The sequence below is a fragment of the Convolutriloba macropyga genome, chromosome 4 (genome assembly GCF_964194025.1).
Source record: "Convolutriloba macropyga chromosome 4, txConMacr16.3, whole genome shotgun sequence".
Taxonomy (NCBI): domain Eukaryota; kingdom Metazoa; phylum Xenacoelomorpha; order Acoela; family Convolutidae; genus Convolutriloba; species Convolutriloba macropyga.
The window spans coordinates 6,952,803-6,972,127 of record NC_134471.1 but is presented as its reverse complement, the minus strand read 5'-3'; the positions used below and the strand labels follow the sequence as shown (position 1 = coordinate 6,972,127).

General features: G+C 36.1%; 1 protein-coding gene across 3 annotated transcripts; it reads left to right on the top strand.

The window, feature by feature from the left end:
- Positions 1-6,823: 6,823 nt before the first annotated feature.
- LOC142338238 (uncharacterized) lies at positions 6,824-19,106 on the top strand. Of its 3 annotated transcripts, none has more exons than XM_075387902.1 (7): positions 6,824-7,085; positions 9,344-9,548; positions 11,886-12,057; positions 12,525-12,780; positions 17,313-17,704; positions 17,867-18,220; positions 18,443-19,106. In XM_075387902.1, exons 2-6 carry the CDS (start codon positions 9,354-9,356, stop codon positions 18,181-18,183), a joined length of 1,332 nt encoding a protein of 443 aa, XP_075244017.1. In that variant the 5' UTR covers positions 6,824-7,085; positions 9,344-9,353; the 3' UTR covers positions 18,184-18,220; positions 18,443-19,106. The 3 variants fall into 3 exon arrangements, with proteins under 3 accessions (XP_075244017.1, XP_075244016.1, XP_075244015.1); XM_075387901.1 differs by having other exon boundaries at positions 6,825-7,085; positions 9,336-9,548; XM_075387900.1 differs by having other exon boundaries at positions 6,825-7,086; positions 9,325-9,548.
- Positions 19,107-19,325: the final 219 nt, after the last annotated feature.

The window sequence follows — 19,325 nt, the reverse complement described above, 5'->3', positions numbered from 1 at the left end:
CAAAATCAGTTAAAACTTCGGATAAACCTTACAGTAACCCGTTCTGGGTTCATCCAGCTGTTTCAAATCTATGTTAGTCTTGACGCATTCCGGTTCAAGGATATAAGATGTGATCATCTCAAGTGCAGAGAAAAGAATATCCGTGGAGACAAAATAAATGAAATATTGCGACATTCCGCATCGTTATCATTGTCTTTAGACTCATCAACTATTGCACATTATTCAGATTATAGCATGTAGAATAACAAATTTTGTAGATAATTTGCACTGCTCAAGAAATCCGCGGTGCAAGAGCATTTTCCTGTCGTTTCCAAGTTCTATCAATTTGGGTCAAGTTTTTAAATTACCTCTATACTCTAATGCCTCTATACATTTAGCAATCAGAATGTTGTGGTAACATTAAGAATGGTCATAAATATTTTTCCCGGCTTTTTAAGCCATCAGTTTCCTGTTAAAACAATCACCAAGACTGATTTTAGTTTAAATTTGAAACAGAGTGACGAACGACATTTAATTTTGATGCATAAACAAATTTTTAGCAAACTGCCGTAAATTTGGGGAAAGGATGAAACGGCCGAGAAAATTTGCGGTGAAGTTTGAACATCACAAATTTGTATTTTTATAATGGACTGTCGAGTCTCCAAAACTCATGAGGGTGATGCAAGAACTTACCAAAAATAAAAAAGCTACTTTTTAAATTTTAAGTTTCAAACTTTCGGTTAGTTTTCTGTCTTGTAAAAATTAGTGAACGAGATGTACCGCAAACTCTCATCACCAATCCTCAAGGTCACTTATTGAATCAGTAGTTTTTCGAAAGCACTAGAAATAAAATAATCTTCAAAGTATATTTATGATTTATGCATGCAACCCATGTCTATCGGGGACCCTCACTATTATAAATTTTTTCTTGCTCGAGCAGAGGGAATCGTTAATGATATAAAAAGGATGAAAAGCTCAAAACCAGGGATATAAGAATTTAACATAATGATCTAGTCTATTGTGAACTTTAGAAAAAACTTCTTCCTAGAAACACACACACAAAATTCCTAAAACTGCAAACTAACTTTGAACTTGAATACACAAAAAAACTTTTACAAAAGATATCATAAAACATATTTCCGACAAATTTTTTGTATACTTCCATGTATTATACAAATTAATTACAGGGGTTTCAAAAAGACACACTAAGGTCCCGTTGGGCACAAAGCGCAACGGAATGATCAAAGTTACTGCGTCATCGTAACAATCAATATAACATAAACCGACTAAAGTAGGGTAAATTGCTCTGAATTAAATTACATCAATTACAGGGGTTTCAAAAAGACACACTAAGGTCCCGTTGGCACAAAGCGCAACGGAATGATCAAAGTTACTAAGTCATCGTAACAATCAATATAACATAAACCGACTAAAGTAGAGTCAATTGCTCTGAATTAAATTACATCGCCTGAAGTTCGAGAGCAATTTACCCTACTTTAGTCGGTTTATGTTATATTGGTTGTTACGATGACGCAGTAACCTTGATCGTTCCGTTGCGCTTTGTGCCAACGGGACCTTAGTGTGTCTTTTTGAAACCCCTGTAATTCATTTGTATAAGACATGGAAGAATATAAAAAATTTGTCAGAAATATAACTTTGTAATTTAATTCAGAGGCAGTAGCCTAGATAAATTTTATTTTCCATATGTGTGCAAAAACATTCCCACTAGGGAGGGATTCGAATCCTAGACCTCCAGAATTCTCAACAGAAGCATTACCCACTCGGCTATCTTGCCCTTGTGATCTCCAATCTTACAATCGCTTTTATTTTAGAAAAAAACTTTGGGAGCAAATAAGATCGTCCGAAAATTATAAGAACTCAAGCTTGAAAAAGTCACCTGAGAAGTCAAGGAATGTTCAAGAACAAAAGCGCAAAAATGGTCAAGTCGAAAAGAGGCCAAAACGTTCATAATAATTGCTTCAAACTTCATTCGAGAGCAGTAAAACAACATGTTAGTTGGTCCCTATTTCATAGGAACACAGCTTGTTAAAAAAATCCAGGCATTGTTAAAATAATTTTTTTTCAATTGAACGGATAAATTTTGTGCCCACCATATTTCCTCTATAGCTAACCAGTTTGTCAAAACTGCAAATAGCATGAGAGTAAAATGTTTTGCTCACAAAAAGAGAAGTATAAGGGCTATTTATAAAACAAAAAAAGAGAGAACACTGAAGTTCCACCTGGTTTTAGTCAAATAACGATCAAATATCAGAGGCAGTGTAGAAGCTACGTATAAACAGAAAGAATTTCTATTCAAATTTAAAGTCTTTCCAAGATAAAGAAGATATTAATGCTACACTTGGGTTCTTTAAAAACAATTCAAAAAAGTATTGTTTTAGAATTTGTTTCACTTTATCGCATTTATGATCATTTTTCAGATATTGAGAATATTGTTCATTCATTACAAATTTGTTATAAATTATTGTACCTCACTTGAATACGCAGTTTTCTAAATAGCTGGATTGAGTTTTGATATTGAAGAAAATTTTTTTGGACCGTTCGTGTTTTGTTAATTTTAGTGTAGGATATTCTATCATTTGATAAGCTGGAAGTTTCTCCGAAACTATTTTCCAAAAATGGAAAACTGATTTTTGATCTAAAAAATGTCTGATCGGTTAAATTTTGTTTTTAATTTTGAGATCTAGAGAACTATCATATTTCTTTCTATGAAAACAAGCTTTCACGCCCCAGCTTAACTGTTTTTCGAGAGATCTTATTAGGCTGTTATTAACTCCATTCAGGAGAACCGCAGAGTAATGAAGGTGGCTAATGACAAGTGCATTCAGAGTTAAAACTTTGTAGTTATCTGATATTACCTCTCGTAAGTAATATAGGGTTTTTATACAACATGCCATTTTAGGTAGTATACTTTTCACTTCATCTTGATATAATAACGCTGAATCTATGGATACCCCCAAGTATTTGATTGATTTAGATTTCCGAATGCAGCAGTTTCCTATTTTAAGTTTTATATCAGTAGTATGGAGAGCTCCAGATTTTTTTACAAAAAATAATGAACTCTGTTTTTAATGCATTCAGCGTTAGACAATGCATTTCGTAAAAATCAATAATTAAAGTTAAGACTTTTTCTAAGTCGTTTTTGGCATTTAGCAATACATGGTTGGACGTAAAAATCTGTGTCATCAGCATATTGTACTAGATGACAATCATTTGGTATTTTCAATCTTAGGTCGTTTATGTAAAGATTGAATGGTAGTGACCCGAGTATCGTTCCTTGGGGCACACCTAACTGAATCCAATCTGATTCAATTCCGTTAGCTTTGGTTTTCTGAAGACGATTAGACAAGTAGTCAAGTATCAACATTTGAGCACTTGAGCTGAATCCTCATTCCTCTAGTTTCAATATCAAAATGTTGTGATTGATTGAATCAAATGCTTTAGATAGATCTAGTAGTGCTGTTGTAACGTATTTATTTTTTCAATTAGATATCTAAAATTTTCGGTGCTATAAACAAGGGCATCCATTGTTGATATTTTGTATCGAAAACCAAATTGCGTTCTGGAATGAACACTGTTTTTAATAGAAATTCAACTATTTGATCTCTAAGTAGTCTTTCAAACATTTTGGAAAGTGAACTGGTTATTGATATAGGCCTGTAGTTCTCAGGGTGAGTTCGATCACCTTTTTTAAAAAGCGGTGTAATAATAGCTTTTTTAAGGTCACTGGGAAATTTTTCTTTCAAAAAAGCATTGAACAAATAGGTGAAGGGGTGCATTAAAACATCTTTGCCATCTTTGAGAGCCCGAGCGGGTATCTCTGAGGGACCAAGAGGCTTTGAAGTATTCAGTGTTTTTAGATGATGCAAAACCTCTTTTGATGTGACAAATCGAAAACTAAATGTTTTTCTGTTATTTGTTCGAGTTGACTTTTCATAAGGTCTGGCTTTGCCGAAGTAGTCACCTAACTTGGAGAAACGATAGTTGAATAAATTTACTATTTGTTTGTTGTCAAACAGAATTTCGCCAAAAGAGTTTTTTAGGCTGAAAATGTTGTTGCTAGAGACTGTTGTGTTTCGAGTATCATAAATGACACGCCATTTTTTCTTTGTCGATTCACTGTTCGTGAAGAGGTCTCTGATAGATTTTTCATTTAGAAAGGATTTCGTACAAATTTTTTCACTAAAGGTGCATGTTTTTGAATGATAGAAGACAAGATTGAATTGAATTGTGAATACTTTTCTTTTGCACTTTCCATTTTGTAAACAGAATTCCAATCACAAATTCTTAGCTCCGATGTAAAATCTTTAATTGAGTAATTCGATTTGTCAAAAAACGTTTTAATTATTGGTTTCCGCTTTTTTGTGATGCGCTCTTGTGTTATTATACCTAAAGCTTGGTGGTCTGTTTTAATTTCCGAAATGAATGTGTGAGCACTTTGTATTTGGTAATTACATTCCGGTATGATATAGTCGATGAGGTTTTTTCCTCGTGTTGGTTCAGTGTTTACCACTTTCAGATCATACGGGATCAAAACTGTATCTATACTATTTCGCTCTTTGTTGTTCAGATAGTTTATATTATAATCACCCATCAGAATCACTTTTTTTTGCTCACAGCGGCATCAATTTGGAGCGCCAAAGAATCCAAAAAATCATTATGGTTTTATTGGGATTGTAACTGAGGTTTATGAGAAGCTTTTGAAGTCCGTGTGTAGTGTTGTACTGTAATTCAACCCAAACTGATTCTGTGTGTTTGTCAGTTTCGGGAAAACTGTTTCCTTTCTGTGGATTTAAATGATTTGGTATAAAAAGCAATGGTCCTCCTCCTTTCATAATGTTCTTATTATGCTCTCTATCATAGCGGAAGGCAGTATACTTCGCACTGTCAAATTCCCAGAGTTTGTCGTCGTTACCACTTGTAAGCCATGTTTCAGTTAGGCCAATAATTGTGTTGTCCGAAACTTTTCTCAAGAGCTTTTTCAATTGTTCTCTTTTTTTTATTAATGCTTTGACAATTTATGTGGACAAAGGAGAGAGAATTTGTATGTTTGCCTTTGTCCGTTGAAAAATTTTCTTAATTTTGCTCTGGTCCGGGGTTCGGGTGATAACTCTGGCTGGTTTTGTTTCCATTCGCAAAAGTTGGTTTAATAATGTCCCGTTTACTAAATGAGTCCATTTGAGAACAGTGGAACTTCCGCTAATAATTTGTTTTTGAGAAACGGTACACCTGTCCGAAAGTTGAGATGTACATTACCATGATAAAGCGAGTCGTAGTTTTCAACATTTTTGATCATAGTTCAATTTCAAGATCTTAATATTGTCGCTATTTCCTCCATAATGATTGTGAATCATTGAACTGAACTCATCGATGCGACCGTTTTTAGTAGCATTTTGGCTGAGGTTGGTCATTGAAATAACTTCTCATATAACAAATTGGTCCGGGTTGAACTTTTCAAGGCATATGTTGACAAGTTTTTTGAAGGCCTCAGACGTCTGCAGGCTTTCTGTCAAATTTTAAAAAAATATTTGTACCGTCCTGCAGAACTACCTAATGCATTTTTCGTTCACTGTATTTTTCGACAAAAGCAATTTTTCCTTTTGTCTTTGACCCGCGGTACGGTTGAATAGCAATATCACTAGGAATCGAATTATCAGTTTGTAGTTTTGCTACTATACTGCTTCCCAAAATTAAATTTGTACAATTGTCTGGAAGATCGATTAAATCGTACTCTCTTACCGATTCAGGCTCAACCTGTTTTGTTTCTATTGTTGTTGGCAATGACGTTGAGTGCCCACTGACTTCACTTGATAACTTGTTATAAACCATGGTAACATAATTGTCAATAAGTTTTTTTTTATCAAGTTTTTCGTAAAATTGTTTGTAAATTTCCCATGTTTGGGCTTTTGTAAGGGACATGTATGCTTCTTCAGATAGCATGATGATATATTTTTAAGATTGAATGATTGTTATCCTAGGACAAAGATTAGCACAAAATGGCAAAAGCTTTCTATTTAGTTTGAGATCATGTAATTTTGCACTATTTCGAACGTTCGATAATGATTTTACGTCAGCAACGTTTAAAGCTGCGTGTGAAGGTTGAAAACTTCAAGCTGTATCAGAAACCTTCAGTTTTATTACTTGAAAGGGGATATCTCCTTGTTACATCCATCTTTTATTCAATTTTTGGCCAGGTACTAAAAGTTCTTTCATTTCTTAAAATATGTCCAGGAAAATTACGATAAAAAGTTCCCTACTTTTTAAAAAATTGTTGATCTTTTCTGTTTCTGCCAACACTTCCCCCCCCCCCCCCCGTTACAGAGCACTTGCCGATTATATAGTAAATCAATATGTAAAAATATATAACATGCCTCTGGGGGGGGGGGGGCTGGGGTGGTGCAAAAAATGGACCCACTAAGCTTGGGGGCACAAATGGGATCTTTTCCGTTTGTGCCCCCCCCCGCTTAGTGGGTGCATATTATTTGCAACCCCCAGACGCACGTGCAATATTTTTACATAATGATTTATTATGTAATGACACGTGCTCTGTCACTGGGGGGAGCATAACGTACTGGGGGGGGGGGGGGGGGGGGCACAAACGGAAAAGATCCCACAAATGGAACAGATCAAAAATCATCAATAACTTATCAGATCTAAACTCATGTTTTTTTTTCATACTAATTGCCAATTGATATAATGTAAAACTCACTTCAAAGTAACCATTATAAACCTTTGACAACTTTGTATGCCCCCACTCCCCCTGCTCCAGCTTATTCAGTAAAATTTATTTGTAACACCCCGCGCGATCGTGTCAATGATACGGAGGGCAATGAGAGACAATTTCCCTCAACCGAAATACTCAGTTGATATCTGAATAGTTGATATTTGAATATCAAAATATCTACAAAGAACATTTTCCATCACAAAAACGCACGTCCGAAATTATTTCTAAAAAAGTACGATAGATTGAAAGACGCACGGGCTAAGACGGACAATCACACATATGTTAAATTGGCCCTCGAATATTCTCAACTGTAGCAAGAATAAACAATAACAGCAACACCTCATCACACCTACTGCTCTTCCAGATAAGTATTCACAATTCACAAAATACTTCACTTTTTTTCACTAATAACCCCCCGAGACAGCGGGCCACATTTATGCTCCCTCTACTATCATTGGTGAATCGGGTCATTGCCCCCCCCCCCCCCCCCCGATTAGTGGGTGCACATTATTTGCACCCCCATGACTTCTCATAAAAAACATAGGACAATTCCTGATCAAAAATCAAAAGAATGGCTTATTGACTAAACCAAAAACCTAGACATGGCTACGAAGAAGTTCGGAAAACCATTTGGAAAGAAACCGAAAGTCAAGATGCAGCATGTCTACAAACGAACCGCGTCTTTCCCATTATACACCCCCGTTTAGTGATGATATAATAAATAGCCCCGACCTCACAACTCATGGTAAACATGCCAGAATGAAGACTATGATTTTGAAGGGACGCTATATAGCCAAAAAAAAAACTATAAGAGAGAAAGAATTTTTGGATCTTTTCCGGTTGAGCCCCCCCCCCCAGCTTAGCAGCTTAGTTGGTGCATATTATTTGCACCCCCCCCCCCCCCCCCCGACGCAGTTCGGTTGTGATAGCTTCATATCAAATCCCACCGTTCGGTGAGGCATGACCAAATGCACTAGCTAAATATTTAATCAATAATCGTAGATTAAAAAATCAATAACGCTAAATAATGTTCTGGTAGTTTCCACAATAGGATAAAATAATGGGTGTATTTTGTCACCATCATTGGGTCTTTCCCATTAGAGCCCCCTCCCCCCAGCTTAGTGGTCAGATAACCTATACCCCCATCATGGTAATTATACCATAATGGGTGGCTATATTTTCATGGGGGGGCTATAATGGGAAAGACCCCCATCATTTATTGATTAAAAAATTAATTAATGATAAACACTGCATTAATGCACCAAGTGCAGAACCTGTTCATGTCAAATTTTGAATTTCGAAGTCAACAAAAACCGGATCTGTTCTGTTTCACCTCCAGGCTTTTTATACATAGTAACGTGATGTGTTATGTAACAACACATAATTTGTAACTGTGTAACTGAGGGGAATAAAGAACACGGGCCGACACATAGATCCATGGCGTCTTTCCCAAAGAACCACTATTATGAAATAAACCGACTAATATCGGAAGAATTGCTCTTGAACGAAAGGCGAGGCAATTTAATTCAAGTTCTGTAGCGTAGATCATTTGTTCTTTATGGGTGCAAAAATAGTTAACCACGACGGCATTCGAACTATTGACCTCCCCGATCCCTAACCAGAAGCACTGCTCACTCGGCTATCAGGCCCTTCTTTTTGATATCCTGAAATCGATCCTTATTTTAGCAACAAGCTTTACTTTGGGGTGAAAACAATAGAGATCACTCGAAAATGAAGAACGAAAAAGCGTGAAAAAGCCACTTAAGACAAAGAATGTTCTAGAATAAAAGCGCAAAAATGGACAAGCAAAAAATTTGCATAAAAAAGACCAACACGTTTACAATAATTGCTATGAACTTCGTTCAAGAGCAATCAATAAAAATACACATGTTGAGAAACAAATTTCTTCAAACCTCGTCCGAGATCAGTTAAACGTATCCTAACTAAGTGTTCTGACCTGAGCCAGAAGCTATGAAACTAAATTATGAGAAAATCAATTTCATCTTCCCAATAATTTGCGTAATCTAAGATTCATGAAAATTGTTGCTATCAATTAAAAGCCCATTTTATATCAATTTTAGAACTAATTTAATCCCATGAAAGAGAACTTAGCTGTAAATATTAAAACCCATCAGTACTTTGAAGATTTTATGGTTTCTTTATTTTAGTAGCGCATACGTCTTTCAGGACAACAGCTACTACAATTGCTTTACCAGTAAAAAAAAACAGAGAAATTGTTCGTGGATAAAGGATATTTAAAGATGTTTTTACTGATCCAAAGGTAAAAAAAACCTAAGGATACAGGTTTTGTTGATATTCTGGATCAATGCGCCCCAACCGCGGCAGTTTTCTTGTTTAAACAATAGCGACCGCTTTTTGCAATGATTTTGTCAGTTCGATTTTACACTTCAGCAAATTTGTCTATGCATAATATCTGGATTTTGGTTTCATCTAAAACGTCCTTACCCACTATATTAAAATTAGCTGAGGGCAATTGCGCCCCTTTTCGGAGGCAATTAGCTTTCCGATCAAGCGGGCCCTATCCAGTGGAGTTACTAAGCTGGGGTAGGGGGCTTTAAACGTCCGTTTTGTCTTCTTATAGACAAAAGGTTACGTCTCCAGGTTAGAAAAAATGAGCAGACAAGACGGAGATGAACAGGAGAGCAGCGTGACGTCACTATTGCCGACCACTAATACGGATGACAACGGTGCAAGCAACACAAGAGACAACATCGGTGTTTTAAACCACCACGCTCAATTCAACCGAGTCCACTCTAATATACTGGATCCTGTATTTCCACAGTCTCTAGGCTTAGATCCATCTCAGGTAGACGCCAACCCACAAAGCTTAGTAGATATCGGTCTTACCATTACAGCCCTAGCGCCCTCTCTCATCATCGTATTTTGGTTTATCGATTTAAATGATAAAACTTTTCCGCCACTTCCTCGTTCTCTCCCCTCAAAATAGTTTCCACATCGGAGAACATTTGGGCTGTAGCATCAATGCCTCCGAAGTGGGAGGGTGAGGAAAGGAATATAATGCAGAAACTATCAAGCTGTGAAGTCACACATCGAAGGGGCGTACTAGTGAATAAAAAAACAAACATGTTGGGCGCTCTCACAACAGACCTCGATGATGGCATATTACCAAATGATAAATGTTATTGGCCTGTTAGCGGAAATCTTAAAAAAGCCTGAAACTAACCTCGATGTTTTGAGAAATCTTGAGCTTTGACGTTTTGAGAAATCTTTTGCTATTAAAAAAAAGGTGATATGCTCTCTTAAGGCTCATTTTTTATGGTAAAATACATGGGAAACCAAAATTGCTAGAAAGTCGAATTTGTGAACACAAAATTAATCCCAAAAAAATTCAAAAATATATATCGAACGCACCTGAATTTCCAATAGAAACATGTTCAATCTCTAGATGATGCTGAAGACAAACTTGCTCTACAAATTCTCAACGTAGCTGGCAGATTCTCTCTGCAGTCTCAAAAACACAGTACAAAAAACAGACAAAAAGAAAGTTTTCAAAAATTTTTAAAATTATTAAAAGCTGAGATGTTATATTTTGATTAAGAATATGTTTAACTTATTTTTGTTTCCATTACCTGCTCTCAAATAACATTCAATTACTGTGACACGCACTCACTTGACATTATCTCTTTCAATTGAGGTAAAGAAAAGTCAATTTCAAGAGTGACCAAGTCATTTTTGAGAGTGAGGTAGGTAAGTCACGTGTGACCAAAAACCTAATCACGAGAATGAACAAAAAACTCTCTCCACTAAGAGTGAAAATGACGTCACACATGCAATTCAGTTAAATTGCATGAACAAATGAACAAAAAGCAGATTTGAAGTGATTGTGACGTCATATGGTCGTAACAAAAATCTTGACGAAATCAAAAACATAGCAGGCGAAGTCCTGACACAAATTAAATAATTTTCATTGACTTAACAAGAAAACTAGACCTAGAATAGAATATTAAAGGATTGGGATAACCATTAGAATATTAAAGAATTGAGAAAAAAATTAGATCCAAAAAATTAAGAAAACAGTTAAATCAATGTCAAAATGCCGCATGTGAACAAAAAACCACTAGAGAGAAAGCAAATTTTTGTTCAAACACCATATTCTTACTCTACTCTTGAAACCAGGGCAAAATTTCACGCCGCAAAACCAATTGTTTTTTCCCTCCACTTCCTGTTTCGGCAACGGGGGTAGGGTTTGGAGGGCTGGACGAGAGGGGGTCCAAATCGCCAGGTGGAGGAGGGTGGACGGAGGTGGGGGAGTGTTGGGGGGGGGGGGGGTGACTAATGGGACAACCCTTCACACTTCGGTCTGAAATTGTCTCATGAAAACATGTTCGATGAATCGTATACTTAGATACTAGTGAGGCTCTAAGAAAGCTGCCCAGCCACTTAATGCCTCCATGCTTTATCTGTTTTTGAGAAAGAAAAGTTTAAAGGGTCAGACAAAAAAACTTTTGGATTCAGAAAGTTCTGGCGAACCCTCAATACGTCAGTACAACAAGATGCATCACACGAAGCATTAAAAACAACAATTAGAGCCCTCCCTCTTTGAAAGTCAGTACATGCAATAAGAAAACTGGAATGATGCAAACAGTATAAAAGCACTCAACTGGTAATTGAATTTTTCACAACTGGGAAACGCCGAAAATCAATCAATTAGCAACTGATGGCATCAATTTATGGCAGATTTACGCAGACTCGAACACAAAACTTTTACTTTTTTCAGCTTCTTAAGCTTAAGAACAAAACTTTTTAAGCTTTACTTTTGAAGATTTTTAAACAAGTTTTTCAATACTGAAGAAAAGCAAAGTAATGTTAAGTTTATAGGGAACGGTTTGTTAAAACACAAGCTGAAAGACAAATGTAATTTCAGACCGCAAATGCCTATACAGTTTCATCTGAGTCTCAACAATAGAAAAAATCTAGATCAAACTCTTTTTGAAAGTTCAACGAGATTTCAACTCAGTTTGATGATTTTTAAGTGCTTTAAACAATGCGATAAATAGCACAACTTTAATTTATCAAACTGAGGGGAGCATCAATAAACAATTGCTTGTCAGACTGGCGTCCCAGTTCACGGGAAGTTCACCAAAAGTGACTTTTACTATTGGATCTTAAGCTGAATTTTCAGGAAGACATCACGACAGAGCTTCTGTGGACCATCAAAAACTTCCGCAAGTTGCGAGTGAAGGACTTCGGTGACTGCATCACAAGCGAGCCATTTGCCTCCCTCTCTGGTTGTATCTGGAATCTAGCACTGTACCCCGTGGGCAATAAGAAGTACACAGACGTCGACGCTTTCGGTGCTCGAACATTAGCAGTATTTGAAATCTTTGTTATTCAGCCCCCCCCCCCCGCATTGCTATTTGTTTATGACTTGTTACAAATTAAGCGTTGTTAGATAGCATGTAACTATGAGCAATGAAAATGGTACGTGCACTAAGGAGTGAAAAAGTTATGCCCATTGGGGGGGGGGGGGGGGTTAGATTTCTTCACACCCTGACCTGCAGCTCTAGCATCTGTACATTAAACTTTAGTTGAATCAGATTGAGTACTAAAACCTTCTCAATCTACTACAAAAGAGGGGTTGCCTGATAATGACATTAAAAATTCTGAACAAATTTATAAATGAATGCAGTAAACACAGTTGAAAAACATCGATTTGCATTTTTTTCTCACTTTTTAATGCGAATAGAAAAATGGATTACAAATTGCAGTGTGAGATGATATATTATTAAAAGTTAGTTCGAGCATCTTGGTTGGTTTATAGAAGAGTATCGCAAATATGTTTCTCTCTACTTGCGCCTCGATAAAAGCTCTAGCGTGCCGAGAGTAAACGTGACCTTCAAATTCTTCAGCCGAACTAGGAACGCAAACGGTCGACACGTGAATCGCCTATTGGTGGAATCCACAACACCTCATTCCTTCATAAGAGACAGTGACGAGAGTGCATGGGGGTTTCCGAAGGCCATCAAAAGAAGTGACCTTCATTTGCACTATCAAGACAATTTTTCACTCACTATCAGGTTAATAACAAGTAATTCTTGTTGCAAGTGATTTCGCGTCATTTGTTAGGCGATGTTTTAAAGGCTGCAAAACGTTGTGGAGCAAAGCCCTTAATTTGTTTGCATGGGGGCGTTTTGTTTTTTTTTCGTTATACTTATTTTCAAAGCTCGGAGGCAAACTGACTTCAGTGTTTAGAGAAAAACCAGGACCCAAATAACTGCAACAACTTTTTTGAGGGCAATACGCATAAACCCACCAAAAACTGCTGCATTTGAATTCCCACGGAAGTTGTCCCTGTTAACTGCCCTCAACAAAATCTTCAATTAGAGTGACGTAAACTAAGGAACTCAGTTGACCGTATCCACTTCAACTAATTAAGCAAAAATCTCTTTGAGAGCGAGAAAAGTAATCTTTGAATGATGCAAGTTATAAGCGACCAAAAACTCTATCACTTGAATGAACACAAAACTCGAAAAAGACGTCACAGGCAATTCAGTGGAAATTGAATGAATGAATGATTTAAAATAATGCTTATTTGATGAGAACGTGTCGTCATATGGTCCTAAAAAAATCTTCTCACAATGAAACAAAAAACACAACAGGACAAGTCCGTAAAAACAATCCAAACAAGAACAAAAAAAAACCAGAAAAACTCGACCTGACCAGCAGACCGATTTCACATTACGAGTGAAACTGACTAAAAACCGTTATTGATGTAGAGAAAAACAAACATTAACATTTTAACATTTAGTTCCCTTTGGTATCCGTGAGTAATAACCACCAAAAATTGGGTACATCCGCAAAAATTCAAGGAATAAAACAGAATGGAGCAGTTTCAGAAAAATCACATATAAGACAAGCAGAGGCAGGCAAATGCAAAACTGTCAAAATAATTGAAACTACCAAATATTAAAACTTTCATAGGTTCGTGGTATTTGTGTCTTCAGAACCAAAGACTTACTGTCAAAAACTTTACACAACCCAGCTACAGGCTGAGTTTTTATTGAACTCAAACAAAAACAATTACATTGAAATATCGTTGTTCATTTGCTACCTTTTTGGTAGGAACAAACAACCAATTATCTCTGGTCAAAATTAACAGAACAACTAATTTGTACGCCCGTACAAACTTCGTCTGACATTAGAAACGAATAGAGGCAGAACGGACAACGATGGTAGCAAAATTGAAAATAAAACGAATGAATGAATGAATATATTTCTTTGATCAGGTAATACAAATCTATCATCTAATAATAAACAAAATAATTCTTTACCGCAACCAAAGAAGACAGGTAACGGGGTACTAGTACCCGCAATTCCTGCCCCAGTTAGACTCTCTAAACTTGCAATCAAGATTCAAATAAGTCAATGAGAAAAAAAGGTAATAATAAATGTTCTCGGGGGAAAGCTATAGCTATCTATTTGAAACTCCGATCGGCCTCAGCTTTTCGAGGTCTTCATTCCTCGCATAGTACTACCTACTAGGATTTAAACCTGAAGGTCGGAAATTTTTCTAAATATTTTCAAATTTCATTTTCGCCCAAAATGCTCAAAAACACAGAAAAAAGCGATATCTTGTAAACTACGTTGTTTTAGAGGTTCGTATTTTTACACAAAAAAGCCAACTCTCAAATAAACCTCTGGTAGCATTTATCCAATGATATAGAGAAGGGAAGAAAAAAAAATCAGGCAAATAGGCTTTTGACAATGCCATTGTTGTTGACTAAATAAATTTCTTTGAAATTGTGGTAAAAATTAATTATTTTATTTACACAACAGCAAACAATATTTTCGTCTGCATTTGAAAGAGCATTGAAGAGCTTAGAGGCCCTTGCCTTAATTGATCTTTTTTCAATATGCCTTCTACAAATAAGTTATTTAGCAGCGGTTTTGCCGAACTGCGGGTTATCCGCCTTTCAACAAAAGTAAACATGTCATTGAGTTGTCGCTCCTGGTGGAGCTTACTTAATGATTTAAGGACAAACTTAAGAAGTTTGTATATATGAAGTTGATACTCGTTCAAAATTTTATGCTTCACAAAGAGATCTGAAGAACTATCACTATACTTCCTAAAATAAATTAGCTTCAAAATTTTCTTTCGGAGCATAAAAATAGGCTCCAACATTGAATAGCTTGTACAACCGTAAATCAGAACACCGTATCGGATAATAGAGTTAAAGTTGGTTTTGTAGTATTCTATTAATTTAGATCGGGGGCAAAGTGCCTAAGTTTTGCCATTATGCCACACTGCTTAGAGAGTCTCGATGTTACGTATTGTACATGTGAAACAAAAGATAGCTTATTGTCTACAAAGACACCAAGGTATTTGCACACAAGTTGGACTTTTATGGTTAAGTTATCAATCAGGAACACATTATCAATAGCATTTTGCTTAACATTCATCTAAACTGTTTTATTAACATTAAGAGACAATTTATTCGCTGCAAGCCAATCTTTTACTTCATTTAATTCTTTTTGAACGACCGCACTTTCAACATCAATGAAAGTAAGGTTCGTATCATCAGCAAACAACAAACTTTTTGAGTTAGTGCACCGCAACGGTAAATCATTAATGTATATTAAGAAGAGGAGCGGACCAAGAATAGAACCCTGTGGAACACCGTACTTAACGGTTTGCCATTTAGATACAACACAATTAACTTCAACCCGTTGCTGGCGATTCGTTAAGTACGACTTGAACCAATCTAGTGTTTTTGACCTGACACCATAAGAGTCTGAAATTCTGAAGTAATATAATATGATCAACGGTATCAAATGCCTTACGGAGGTCAAGGAAGAAACAATGTATAGATTTCACATTACACTTTTGTCTTACTTTTTCGGTTAATTCTACAAGTGCGTCGATGGTACTGCTTGCTTCTGAAACCAAATTGACAGTTGCTTAGCAGATTACAGCTTTCAAAAAAGTTGTACACTCTTGTAGACATGGCACTTTCATAAATTTTACTCCATATAACGAGGAGTGATATTGGTCGATAATTATTCTCTTCAAGTTTTGAACCTCCTTTATGCAGCGGTAAAACTTTTGCGTCTTTTAGTATTTCAGGAAAGATGCCTGCAGCAAAAGAAATGTTTATCAAATGTTTGAGGAAATATAACATTGCTAAGAAGCTCATTAAGTTTTTGAAGTTAATGTCCTCAGAACAAGTTCTCTGCTTAAACCTATCCATTAACCCAGTCTTTAAAAAGTTTGAATGGGCCCTAGAAATCGAAAACCCTAAAATGAAAAAAATTTTCTGCAATACTTGGAAAGAATGGTAAAACATATCATAATTTTTGGGTCTTTCCCATTATTGCCCCCCAGCTTAGTGGTCAGATAACCTATAACCCCCCCAATAATGGTAATTATACCATAATTGGGGGCTATAATTACTTGGGGGGGGGGGGGGGGGGCTATAATGGGAAAGACCCTAATTTTTCTGGGTTGAAGTCGGCATTACTAATACGTATATCTCGAAAATCCAACAAAAAAATTAATCTGCAGAAGAACTCCAGAAATCATGACAACGTCAATATCAGATCCAATGAAAAAAATTCATGAAAAACTAAACAATAATTAGCTCAAGAAAGGTTCAAAGAAGCTTTTCACCTTGCATTTAGGGTGCCAACCTTTCATTATTGTAATTAGCTCATATACCATTAAAAACAGATAACGGCCTCTAAAGAAATTGAATGCGAAATGAGCGTTACGGGCTTATCATTTGGAAAGCTTCTAAGTAATCAAAAACATGTGATCAAATCACAAAACATCTCCGGAAGATTCCGGAATCTACTCGAAGCAAGAGAAGACCTAAAGCACAGTCGCCTGCTTACTTAAGCAAACTATACACTTCAGAATAGAAATACATTTGAAAAAAGACGAGGATGTAGAGTAAATAAAATTGAGGTAAAAACAAAGCAAAAAGAAAACCATTAAACAAGGTTTATAAATTCTCCACAAGTTGCGACCCTAAAGCAAATATGTTCCGTTTTTCTTGGAAAATATTGTTTTCATCCAATTACAAAATCCATGATAGATAAACGAATAAATACAATACATACCGAGAAATCCAAGAAAATTTAAGAAAAATACAAAATCTGTTCAACACCTGAAAAAGTGCGACAAACCAAAAACAGAAATAAAAAGAAAACTTCAGAGTCAGGAAAAAAGGAAAGGACGAAAGGCTCCTGGCTATTCGTCCATAAACGGCAAAATGATAAAATTGAATCTAGAATTCAGTTTTATGTCAGATGTTAAAAACTATTCTAGACGTGAACGCACTTTATATAATTGAGAAAACTAAAGCTAAAACAACAAAAGACTGTTTGGAAAGTGCCGCGCGTAAAAAATATTGCTCGCTACGCAAAAATTTTCTGTCCTGAATGAACTGCAATTACATGTCCTGAATTACTGTCCTCAATTACTGTCCTGAATGAACTAAACAGCAATTAACATACATTTATTTACTAAAAATTGACACAAACTCTAAATTAATGACAGCTCTTCCCAAACTTTCAGAATCACAACGCTTGAATGCTTTTTGATTTGTAGATGCCTAGTTGGAATGAAAGCAGAACAGAATCCTCCAAGACAATGTCTGAAACGAAAACGTCCTTTATCAATCAGTCTAAACTCCAGCTTTATGGTCGAAACTCCAAGCTCCTCAGAGACAGTCTCACCGCCCGGAGCCACAAGCAACCTTTCTAAGATTCGTACAAGGCAAAAAGCAAATACATTAGAACAGGACCTCGGATGTACTCAACTATCGATCATCAAACAGATATTTTCACAAGCTGAAGAGTACTTGGAGAAAAGTGAACAACAATTCTCAAGTATTGGCCCTTCAGGCGATGCGAAAAAGAGAAAAACGGTGAAATTTACTCCCAGTCAGAAAACAGTTGAAGCAATTACACGACTTATTGTCCATGACAAAATTGATAGCAGTAAGTTCACCATTATTTCAATCTTAGATAACTTTTAACAATTTTCAAGAATAGAAATTGGTGAAAATTATAAAAATCATTTCAATTATCTGCTAGCCTGATTGGAGGTATGTTTAATAACAATTTAATTAGCATTTCAATTTATAGCATTTGTATGCGCAGGTTTGACGATTGACGAATATCTAGAAATAGCGATGTGGTGCAACAGACTGCAAATACAGTTAGCAGAAAGAACCTTCTATTGGGTAATAGGCAGAAGATTAACCTTCGAGCGCTCTATTGAGATAATGAGGCACCATTACTTCGCAAAATTTCAAAACTCATTCCAACGCGTCATTTTCAATTTTGTGATCAAGAACATTCAAGAGAAACAAAGTTCACGGGTCTCCAGCAAATGGCAACAATTTAGGAAGGAAAACCCTTTTATAGTCACCCAGCTCTACATACAAATGATGAATCTTACAAAGGTGCAGGATTAACTGGTGGCTACATAATGATTTCGTGATCTCCCAGACGGTGAGACTTGATCTTACACTTGAAGTTATTTCACCTTTAGGTTATTCCCCATCACCCAACAGGGATTTGGAAATATTAAATGGAATGGCAAAATTTTTTGTACATTTTTGTACAACCACAGTTCTACCATCTCACCATTTAGGGTAATTGGTTTCATTAATGGGTTAACGACGTCATTCACAATCGGTACCGATGGAAAGAATAGAACCGTTTTATTTTCAGAATTAAAAGAAATCAAATACCTGGAACAAAGACAAACAGAATATCTAGACCAACGAAAAGTGCCAACAAACGAGTTCCACAGAAGCATATGCAAACATTAGACAGCAAATGAGTCACAAACATTGGGTAGTTGAGTTGCAAGAGTTATGTGTAATTGACAATAAGTTTAATAAAATTGCTATTATTCCTTTTTATGATTCTACTCAGTAGCAAGGCACAAACAGCTTTTAATGAAATAATTATCAGTACAGTTTCGCAAAAAAAGTCCTAACCCAAGAGCAAAATATAGAGAAGAAATGAATACATAGAAAAGACCAGAGATCTTTTCTTCTCTTACCCAATAACATGCTTTACTTTGCCCTCTCTGTTCGAAATAGCATTGATAATAAACCGTGTCAGATTGCTATTGTAGGACAGAGTCATAACCTCATATATTTGAAGAAGCTCACGACTGAGTAAACTCACGGACTATAACTAAAAGGCCTAAAACATGGAATTGTCACCCCTAGAGCGGCAAGCTTTTCTATTTGTTCGTTTATGTTTACTGCGACAGATCTGTTTTTCACAATACCCAGCTCATCTCAGGTTAGATATTTTCTGAAAGGATTATAGTGTGCAATGATACATCTTTTCTGAACAGTTTGCGGCAAGTATCAACAAAAAACATTTCGATGGTCGATTTTTATTTGGATAAGTGAGACTTCAGCAATTTTCCGTTTGCGTGGTAACAAATTCAGCCGTTGAATATTTTCAAAAAAAAACTTATTAGAAGACGATCAGATGTTTCAGGAGGTGTTACGAAGGAAAGTAGGAGGTAAAACGTTTGGTCCATGCATTATTTCCTGTATTAAATTCTTCGATGTATTAAAGTTGTGAAATTCGG

Bases quoted from the DNA above. Each gene is read 5' to 3' on its own strand.
- LOC142338238 (XM_075387902.1), top strand. From the start codon at position 9,354: ATGAGCAGACAAGACGGAGATGAACAGGAGAGCAGCGTGACGTCACTA. The intron at 9,549-11,885 runs GTAGACGCCAAC...CTGAATTTTCAG, and splicing joins TAGGCTTAGATCCATCTCAG to GAAGACATCACGACAGAGCT. The intron at 17,705-17,866 runs GTAAGTTCACCA...TTGTATGCGCAG, and splicing joins CCATGACAAAATTGATAGCA to GTTTGACGATTGACGAATAT.